Here is an 11440-nt window from a genome sequence, read left to right as displayed (position 1 = left end):
GGATGTATCAGTCTATAAACCAGCGGCTCTGGGTGTACAGTTGGGTTGATGTGTCGGGTCGTTCCCTATACACTGCTATCCACATATAGATTTGATTTTGATTTTCATATTTCCACCCATTATTGGACTCTCTCCATGTGGAGAAGTGATATCGGCAGAATATGACACTGTACACCGGTTTTGAACTGAACCAAACTTTATGTTTATATCCAAATCCGCAGAATGGTGACAACTTAAATACAGTTCTGCAAACTGCAGCTTTTAAAGCCGTCACATCTGAGCCCCTTAAAATGTGTATTTACAGTGAGCACTTTCATCTGCTGTAAAGTTTAGTCCATAGGGGGATATTAGGAAATGGAACGGTAATGTTGGTATTAACTTATATAAACATTAAGCAGCAGAGCCGAGCCATGCCGGAGGGGTAATTTGTCAGCAAATTAACTCCTTGCTTATTGCTGACTCTTCCCATCAACATTCCAGCTATAGATGGAGATTCTGTTTATGTTTGATCTCAGCATTAATAGCTGGCTGGATAATGATGGTAACATATCTGTGCCTGGGCTGCAAAATATTGACTCAGATTCAAGATTATCAGCTCTGCGGATGTTTCCTAGAAAAGTTACATATGGCCCTAAAATGAACATGTAATGTGCAATGTAAATAGATGTGGGCAGTAAAATATTGAGTTTCCTCACTCGTTATGATCTAAGGAGACTTTTCAAGCCTGTGAGGTCATTGGAAATACACCGGACCTCAGGAATGAGAGGAAGCTTGCTGCTTGTAGCCACCAATCAGAATGTTCATATCTGTTTGTAAGGTGAAAATAAATCTGTGTAATGGAATGGGTTCCTTATAGTAAGATCTGTGAAAAAGATTGTGATCTTCAACTGGAGCTGTTTGCAGTCAGCTAGTAGATACCTTCTATTGCTTTGTGCCTGATCTCCAAAGATCTTCAAGACTGGACATAGACTATCATGGGAGAACCTGAGTGATCCAGCAAACTTGGATTTCCTAAAAAGTGTTTACGATCAGCTGGCGAAAGCTTTAAATCCTGCACCAGATCAATTCCAGGTTTGCTGGATCATCCATGTTCACTCATGAAAGTCTATCCTCTTAGAGCTTTAATAAATAAGGCCCTTTATGTCATAGATAATATGGTATTATCTTTTTTTTCTAAAGAGCAAATTAAATTATGCTTCAAAATTTATTTTACCTTCCTCTGGATTGAGTTTCATGGATACTAGATTTTCAATATTCTTTACATTTATATCCGTGGATTTGTGTTTTGTTTTTGTTTTTGAACCAAACTCAAACTTTGTAACTATGAACTATAAAAATGATTGTAAGAAGAGGATTGCTAGGACAACATGTTAATAACTGCAATATTCATTATTATGACTCTCTGCTCCTTTTAATCCTTTACTAACTTCACATTCATCTTTCTGCCTTTCTAACACTTTCCGAAGGACAGACTTTATCAAGGTGAGAATTGGTGTAATGCATGAATATAATTTTCTTTGTCTGAAGACCTGTCAGGTTCAAATTGCTATCACCCTTGTGGAAATTTCTTCCCTTTTCCTGCATCTCTGTTGCATGAACAGGACATAACTGGCAAGATCCCCACAAAGAAAAACATGAATAAAGCCAACACGCTTGGCGTATAAAAGCTCCTTCATCAGGGCTTTTAATAAATGACAACACTTGTTTGAGATTCCATTCTGCACCAGACGCATGCTTTGTTCCTGCTGCAAATCCATTCCTTAGCTATGCATTCCAAACACTAGAGAAGTTCCCTTACTTCCTGTTGTGTCTTCATGAAAGAAGGTGAAGGACAGATAGTGAAAAAAATGTCTAAGGTTTTAACTTCTTTTTTTCACTTTCCATTTTTTTTTAATTTAAATAGTTTTATTTTAGATATATTTAAAATCAGTATAATGCCTATTTTTTAAATCATTTCATGAAACCTTAATATTATATTATTTATTCTGTGTTTGGCTTTCAATAATTGCACACACATATTTAAGTAATCATTTTATTTTGTCTGAATAAAGCAACCAATTGAGCAGGATTTGGAAACAATCCACATAACATAACGTGTGTAGTACATAAAACTTGCCTTTGTTCAATAAAATATTAGAGCTACTTTTACACCTGTAATATATTTTATTACATTTTTGTAGGTTTCTGGTTTTGCCTTTTAATTTCCTATCAGTGTGACACCATACAAGAAATGGAGGTTTCAGCAGGACAAGAAGCCATAGACAGACTTTAAAACATTGCTGGAAATTTTACCCTTCCCAACTCCTGTGTTTTGTTTGTGAAAAAATATTTTGATTGTGTCCTGAGAGGGAATTAATGAGATTGGAGCCCTGCTGTAATTAGAATAAAATTTGAGAAAACAAATATTTTTTTTTTATTCTCCTGTTATTTCCCATTTTACCAATTGGCCTTTCACTTTCTGTCTTGTAGATGCAGCCCAGCCCTGGTGGTCAGTCGTCATGCAGTAGTGAACCATCTCCACTTGGCAACGCCAACAACACTGACAGCGGAGTAGAGTTGAGTCTGCATGGAGAGGGGGGCCTTGGAGACCTCTTTGGCTTGGAGGACACCGGCCCAGTGGTGGACTCCACAGTCATGTCCGGTACATCGATGGTCGGTTTGCAGTTCAGGAAACATGGCGGCACCACCGTGCAAAGGCTGGAACAGCTCAAGAAAGAAAAACTGAAGACGTTAAAAGAATCTTGTTCATTTATGAACCCAGCTCCACCTGCCAGGAACACCAAACTTCCAGCCATCTCTGGAAATGGTGAGTGTCTGGAAAGCAACGGTGAAACCACAAATGTCCAAGTGGTCACCTAAGGGGCCCATCAGCCTGGGAGTTTCATTACTTAAAAAATACATTCCAGTCCTCATATTGGAATTATATAAAAGCAAAATAAAATTCTTTCAGAGGAGCTCATTAACTTACACAAAGCTTGTTGAGAAGTCCTTATCGGGCCCAATTTGTTACTCTTTTATGACAAAAGTGCCACAGATTGACCTCTTTTGATTTTAGCAGAGTGTCAAGATACGTATCAGCTTTGCAGCAGTTAGTTCAAGGTCTGGTGTATAAACCTCATGGCCAAAAGTATGTAGAACTCCCCTTCAGGTACAAATGTTTGCAACTGGGAATAATAATATTTTTCTATATTTTAATGCATACACAAGAACATTTGAGATCATTTTGTATTTCCAACCCTGTCAACTGTTCAAGCCTAACTTCAGCCAACCTTTTTTTGTTTGATATATTGAGTCAAATATTTTTTTATTTCTGTACTTGTGAGAGATTTCCAAGAAATAAGAAATAGTTTAAATAGCACAGCAAGATAATAAAGGCAATATCTTTTTGTAACCCTCCTAGTTTAAAGCAAACTGTATGTCACTCATCTGCTGCTCATGAACTATGCTTTATACTTACTAAAAACATAATTATTTGTCATATGTTTGGATTGTTTTTTATTTCTGTTTGTTTTACCAGTGTGTTCAATGAAGTTTTTTGTCTTTCAGGCTCTTTGCTTGATAATATTGGTGTCCCAAGCGGTGTGATGACCAACCCAAGAATCTCAGACTTGACCTATAATGATATCACATTGCTGAACCAGCTCAATGAAAGGCGTGACAGTGCCACAAGCACCATAAGCTCTGCATACACAAGCCGCCGCTCCTCAGGGATCTCCCCTTATTTCTCAAGTCGCCGGTCCAGTGAGGCATCGCAGTTTGGAGGACGACAACACAATGGTAGCTCTGCAGACTCCTACGATCCCATATCTACAGATGCATCCAGAAGGTCTAGTGATGCTAGCCAACACAGTGGCATGCCGACACTATTAAATCTAACGCCTGCGCAGCATTATCGTTTAAAGGCCAAATATGCTGCCGCAACAGGTGGCCCTCCACCAACACCTCTCCCCAACATGGAGAAAATGAGCTTGAAAAACAAAATGTCACTTCTGGATGGTCCAGAACTTTCTCTACCTTCCTTCAGACAACACCAAGGCCCAAGACGGTGCAGTGACGGGATGGGTAATGGTCCAATGATAATGTATCCCCATGAAGTTCATGGAAACAACATAAGACGAGCCAGTGACCCAGTGAGGACCACTGCAGGGTTTGACAACCAGCATCTATCAAGGGTTCAACGGTTTCACAGTATGAACAATATGAACACACTGCATCCTCCATCAATGATGGACAGAAGAAATGCAACAATTCCGCAGTATACGCGCTCAGATGGAAGCCTCCAGAGACACGTCTATTCACCACGGCCTCCCAGCATCACTGAGAATGTCATCATGGAAGCCATTTCTGCAGACATGGACATTCCAGGAGGAGAGGATGACCTGGTGCTACCAGATGATGTCGTACAATACATTAAATCTCAAAACAATACCCTCTCTTCTGAGTTTAATAACCAACCCACAAATTTCCAAAACAGTATGAAAACTTACAACCAGGCAATGCAGGCACAGTGTAGGATATCCGGAGCGGACACAAGTACAAACTTTACAGTTGTTGGGGACAGTCAGGGCTCTCCCAACATTCAGAAGAATAGTATGCCTGTACAATGGAATGAAGTCAGTTCAGGTTCTGTAGATGTTGCAGCCCAAATGCAAAAACAGCCGCTTGTACAGGCAAACTTGGCAGTTTTGCCGCAGAAACATAACTTTGGTCAGTACCAGAACTTCAACCAGCAGCCATTCCAGACAAGGCAAAGTAACTTGACCCTGGCACAACAAGAAATGCCAAGAAATGGCAGTGTAAACGGTCAAAGATTTAACTATATGCAGCAAAGGCAACAACAGATGAATTCATGCCAAAACAGCAACTCCGATTTCAACCAAATAAGTTATAACCAGTCTCAGCACATGTTGAACACAAGGGCAGTTAATGAAGGTCAGTACCCGCTACCACCATCCTGTAATAATATGCCGAATAAACCTGGGCTTCATACAAACTCTCCACAAAGCACACACTCCATGAATAACCAACACGTGGCACAAAATGTCAACCGTGAGATGCTGCATGGAGCAAACACTCAAAATTATTCAAATAACTTTCATGTAAATCAAGAGAACCTTCACAGAACAAATTCCTACAACAACCAGACCCAGCAGAATATGTTGCCTCCCCAACAAAGCAACATTTGCATGCCTACACAGCCATTATCCAATGTCACGCTTCAGCCAAGGCCTCCCCCTCACCCTCCTAACAGGCCGAGGAGCATACACTCAGGTCATCAGCCAGCTTATATTAGAAGCCCGCAGTCATCCAGTGAGCAGAACCCATGCCAACAAACAGCAGAGGCAACCCCGAAAAGAACCAATGAAGAGACTGAATCTACTGCTTGCATGAATGACAAAGACAATGGTTTACTGTATTACTCGGGACAAATACAAATGTTTGAGCACAATGGCAATTTCAGCACAGAAATGAACTCATCAGTGAGGGAGGTCTCCACCATGCCATCTCCAGGTGTCAACCAAGTAACCAGCACTGTGGACTCTCAAGTCCTAGAGCCTCCGCCTTCTATAGATTTTGATGCCATCATGGATGATGGAGATCATTCCAGCCTCATGTCGGGAACTCTGAGTCCAGGACTTCTCCAAAGCCTCTCTCAAACCTCATCTCGCCTCACAACTCCAAGAAACTCATTGACACTCCCCTCCATCCCTGCCGGGATGAGCAATATGGCAATCGGAGATATGACCTCCATGCTGACCACATTGGCAGAAGAGAGCAAATTTCTCAACCTCATGTCATAACTTGAATCACAAGTTGTGAAGGATTCTGTGGTTCTGCCTAGTGATTGATGTGACTTTTTTTTTATATAGAGGACAATTTGCACTGCAGGACCACGTAACTTGCCATGCAAGTAGAAGGGACAGTAGCTGTGGTTCATACTCTGAACTGCTGACTCCAAGAAAAAAAAATAAACACAGCACTAAATATAATAATTACAAATATGGAAACAATCTTCCAGACTTTCTCATTAAATCATTAATTTATATTACAACGTTCTAGGTCAGCATCTGCTTCCTCCATAGTCCCCATCCTTTCAGAATTCCCAGCGGATGTGGGTTATAATTTACCAATACAAACTTTGTCAGAAAAGTTTCACAACTAGTGGAGGAGCAAAGTGAACTTTTACAATGCAGAATATTGCTCAGGCGTAGTCTTAATTTCACTGCTGTATCAAGCAATAAGGAGTCCTAACTTTTGAGAAACCTCGGACTTTGGGGGCAAAATGGAGGATATGGGAGCACTGACCTATTTTTTAAAAGAAATTGCCATGAAAGCCTCAGCTTTTGTTTACATCCTGTTGTAAATAGTTTTATTCAGCATCAAAATATTTTATGTTTTTAAAATGTGCCAACATGTTATTCAAAGCCATATTGTGTGGAGAGCAGGCATGAGTGGACCAGAATTTTCCAGGTTCTGCATCTTGTATGCAGATATTATTGCATCTGAAAGTTTTGTATCAATGTTGCAGTATTCATTTTACAGGTTTATCATATCAAGCGATATGTGTTTTTTTATGACAAAACCAAGTCAGTATGTAAGGAGAAACAATAATACATTGTAACTAAATGTTTGAATTTTGCAATATATTTTCATTACCTCTGGAGCCCAAAGTAAGCACACAACATGCCAGGGCATTTTGGACAATCAGGGTTTTACAACTTTTTGGCAAAAGTTTGGGAAAGGCCCTGTTCCCCCATGACTGTGTCCCTGTGTACAAAGCCAGCTCCATAAACTCAGTGTAATCAATCTGATGTGGAGGAACTCGAGTGTCCCGCACGGAGCCCTGACCTCAACCCTACGAGCCAGGTTTTCTGCTCAAGCAGCAGCACCTGACCTTACAAACTGGCACAAATTCCCACAGACACAATCCAAAATCTTCTGTAAATCCTTCTCAGATAAGTGTAGAATGTTACAACTGCAAATTCTATATTAATGGCTTGAGATTTGGGAATGGATTGTCTAGCAAGCTTTTTTAGGTATGATAATCCGGAGATTCCACAAACTTTGGTCATTTGTTTTATAACAGAATGTAACCATCTGCCTTTGAAAGCATTCGGCATTATGTAAACATGTAGCATAGAGACATAGTGACTTAGTTGGAGTTTCCTGAGGTCAAATCACCTAAAATAGGATTGGTTAATTTGATGAAGTAAGCTATTCTTGGTTTCCTGACTTTATTTTGCAGTTTTTGGAGAAGCAAGTTTTCCCTAACCCTTTACCTTCAATGCAGGAAACATTGTACACAGCTACCTCTCCATAGACTAACTATGGTGTATTTTTAGTATTGAGTTTACACTGAACTTTTTTGCTATGGTTTTCACATTTATTCTTGCTTGTCCTTCAATCATTTGCATATTGTATTTTTTGTATTTCTGCTCAATGTCTGCCAGGAGAAGCCTTATAGAAAATCTGTTGTTCTTCATGGTGTCAGAACTGTTATAATCTAGAAAAACAGTAACATTCACTCACTGTATGCACTAAATGACCAAAAGTTTGTAGACTCCAGACCATCATACCTTAACTATATGGTTAAAATATTTGAACCCCTCTCCTAATGATTGTTTTTGAATTTCTAGTGAAGGATCTATTAATACTGCAGCTTGCTAGATTTAGACATTTGTGCTTCTCCAGCCGTTTGGTGTCAGTTGAGTGTGCCCAGGGTACAAAGCCAGCTCCATAAAGACATAGGGTCACCGGTTTGGTGGGGACGAACTAGAGGGTCCTGTACAGAGCCCTGACCTCTACCCTACTGAACACTTTTGGATGAATTGGAATGGTGAGCCAGGTCTTGTCATTCAACATCAGCACCTGACCTCACCAATGGGCACAAATTCCCTCCCTCCAAAATCTTGTGGAAAGCCAAAGGTTTGGAGGATGTTATAGTTACTGTTCCATAATATTGTTTATGGTTTTGGAATGGAATGTCCAACAGATTCATTTGAGTATGATGGCTGGGTGTCCACAAATGTTTGGTTATACATATAAGCAAACATGGTACCACCTATGCATCTACTTACAAATCATACATAGATACAAGGTTTAATTAAACACAAAGCCTGACTGTTTTTTTTTTGCCCATTATGAAAAAAATCAGCAAAGCTACTGTTTTTTGTTTTTTTTTTAAATAATGCAAAGACATTAGATTATATTTTCAGTAATGGGATTTGAGGTTTATGGGAACCTTAAAAAGTCTCCTCAGCCACAGATCTCATTTGGGATAGTTGACCATTGTTCCTTGGCCAAGGTAACAAGAGGGTGAGTGATATCCATATGTACATTGACTTCTAGTAACGATCATTGGTTAGACCGTGTATAACCAACTTCACCTTTATTTGGTGAACCCACCTGCAGAGCGTAGACCTGGCTGTCTTGATGATCGGGAATGCCTGTCCATCCAGCAAAAATCTATCCAAAAAACACATTCCTCACATTCCTTACACAAGTAATTTGAGTTGGATAAATGCCTTTTCCCAGTAACTTTGCCACAGACAAAATTCCCCCTGCTGAACATAATTAATTACGTCTGACCTAGAATGAAGAAATAGTTGGCGAGAAGCACTATCAATAAAAATGTCAATTTAGTATTTGTAATGGCATGCTTCTGGTACGGGAAGTGTTAACATAGATGAATATCTGACCAATAAAATCTCAAATTCCTGGCAGTGCCATTTAAAAATTATTTTGCCAGTTTTTTAAATCTGGAGGTCTTATTAAATGTATCACTGGTGATCCTGCAATGAAGACACTATAAGCTGACAATGCTCCGTCCATGCATTGTGACCATGTCCCCAGAGCTTAGCTACCATTAGCCATTTTACCACTCATTAACCAGACATGGACCAATGTTTTCACCATCAATAAACCAGTTTATAGAAATGCCATGCAGCTGTTACTGGTATGCATATAGACAGGGAAAGGCTGTGATAAGGATGCATGAGATCCGCTGTATTGAGATGTAAAAAGAGGTGACAACATGTTAATGCAATTATTACCTTAGCAAAGTTAGGGCTTACATCTACTTTATTGCATGATAATGCTAAGAGGCCACTTTAGCATACACTTGGTGCATTTTAGGATTCCTTTAGTGCTGCTTGAAGTTTGATAAATTAGATAAGTATACTCTCACCAATGCCAAATACATGGATAGGTGCCCCGGCCAAACAAAATTCCATTCCATTGAAAGAATACACTGTGCAATAATTCTATTGAAAATACGGCAGATATAACACATTATAGACTCTTCTTTCCAAGAACAGCCATTTAACCATTATGCAACCGATTGTCTGTGGATTGCATAAAAGTGCCATTATTTTGGTGCTGCTTTGAGCCAATGCCATACTGACCATTGGGTACCAGAAATAAAAATGACCAACTTGTGAGTCACCATTCTCCAAGTGCCTCAATGGCCTGACTGCATTTTCCAGAACATTAACAATAAAACACTTTATTTCCTTTTATTTTTTACTTTGTTTTAATGAATCATTGTTTGCGACTCCTTTGTATCTGTTATCATGAATTCCTCCTCTGTAAATAGTCTGTATAAATCCCCCATTACTGTATTTGAATGCAGCTCATATCTTATGAAGAACTGTAAGCAAAATTTTTTTTTTCTGTATTTTTTTTTTTTTTTTTACAAAAAATCAGTTTGATCTGTTTTGCCTATTCTGTAAATACACATTTTGTATATTAAACCAGTTACTTTTTATACTCAGGTTTCGCATTCTGTGTTCAAATATCGTTAGATATAAATCGGTTAGACCAATATGAGATATATTAATATGAGATAAACATGTGAACAGGCAGTTTCATTATTGCAGAAGGAGCAAGTGATGGACTTTCTACAATAAAATACATTTACTAGACTGTTCACAATCATTTTCTCAATGCATGCTGTGCTGCACACATGCAGCACAACATAGGATGCCAGGAATGAATGCACATGCCCGGTAGTTGAAACATTCCAGCCTGGCCAATCAAGATGGCTAAAGATCCGAAACTCAGAATAGGATCGGGTGAGAATGGCAGAAATAAACTATTTTTTTAAAAATGCTGACATTGGAGATTTGTTCTCCAATTCTGCTCTGTGCTTGCTGGTGTAAGGGTACACTGAGCCACACATGGTGCAGTGGCAACACAATTCTGTGCCCGTGTTTTTTTTTTGCCCATGAACAGGTACATCACTAGGGCTCATCTAATATAGTGACCCAAGACTCCAAACCCAAAAACACCAGGAGAGGATGGAAGCACCAGCTATGGAGCATTGATGGGATTGTTGCCATTATATCACCGGAGAAGGACGATATATACTGGGGATCAAATGCCCAATATTCTTCTTGTAACAGAGAATTCACTTCATTGCCTTTTGTAGTTGCACAGAAGCAATCATAAGGAGCTCTTTCCACTGCGAGGTTATCTCTTCCTAATTGCCTTTAGACCAAATTCCTTTATTTATGTATCTGCAACTAGGGTCAAATTGTGAGGAATCTCCCCACTGGTGGGTGCCCGGGATTTTTATTGTTATTACACAGTATTTATATAGCGCTGACATATTACGCAGCACTTTACAAAGTCCATAGTAACTAACTAATAAAAACCTTTCAGTGGGTTGTAAGTCTTCCTCCTTTTATAATTTGTGCATAAAATTTAATCGAACAATGGATGGTGTATTAATGACAATATGAAAATTAGGAGAGAACATTGGTATTTCTTTCTTTTTACGGCAGTCACATGATCCTATATACCAACTAGTGGAGTAATTGATATTGGAACCCACATTTAAAACACTACATTCCCAACTTTGTTTTAAAGCAAAAAAAACATGTTTATGGTTTATCCATTTGGGACACGTTCCCACAATGATTCTGACCTCATCAGCAACTTTGGAAAAAAATTACCTGGAAAGTTGGTAGCCATAGATTTCAATGAACTTTGAATCATATTTAATGTCTAAATCCAGCCTAACTTGGTACGTAGATCGAGGTTATGTTAGAACATCTGTCAGATAATAAAGCTCCTATAGGTTGTCCACTATTTTGACATGGCAAAATGTTTTAATAAAAATAAATCCTAGAAGTTAGGTGAAAGCGGTATCCGCACACTGAAATACCTTTTTCATGTTTTCTGTTCTTCGATCCTCCAGTGCTTGATCATGTGACCAGTGCCAATTTCCCAGGTACACCTCCTACAATCAGCTTTCAATTATTTCACATAAATATTCATGTTCTCGATAACATTACCACCACATCTGTTTCCCAACATCTCCAATCTGTTTTCCCACCGCGGTGTCATTTCCAGACAATTAATTCTAAGTAACTCAATAACGGATTATTAGGGATAATGATAGCAAAAGATGTCGATGTGTTGAATAGCAGAACACGGG

At 39.1% G+C, this 11440-nt stretch overlaps 1 protein-coding gene across 1 annotated transcript in view; it reads left to right on the top strand.

The window, feature by feature from the left end:
* Positions 1 to 9747, top strand: part of GLI2 (GLI family zinc finger 2) — a 94665-nt gene extending 84918 nt beyond the window's left edge. The window contains exons 13-14 of the mRNA XM_072417921.1: positions 2470 to 2806; positions 3547 to 9747. Of these exons, the coding sequence (XP_072274022.1) occupies positions 2470 to 2806; positions 3547 to 5801 (2592 nt within the window). The 3' untranslated portion in view covers positions 5802 to 9747. The remainder of the gene's footprint in view (positions 1 to 2469; positions 2807 to 3546) is intronic.
* Positions 9748 to 11440: the final 1693 nt, after the last annotated feature.

This window comes from Pyxicephalus adspersus, chromosome 7 (genome assembly GCF_032062135.1).
Source record: "Pyxicephalus adspersus chromosome 7, UCB_Pads_2.0, whole genome shotgun sequence".
In the NCBI taxonomy this organism is placed as follows: domain Eukaryota; kingdom Metazoa; phylum Chordata; class Amphibia; order Anura; family Pyxicephalidae; genus Pyxicephalus; species Pyxicephalus adspersus.
The sequence above is the reverse complement of the archived record's forward strand: the minus strand, read 5'-3'. Positions and strand labels throughout refer to the sequence as shown.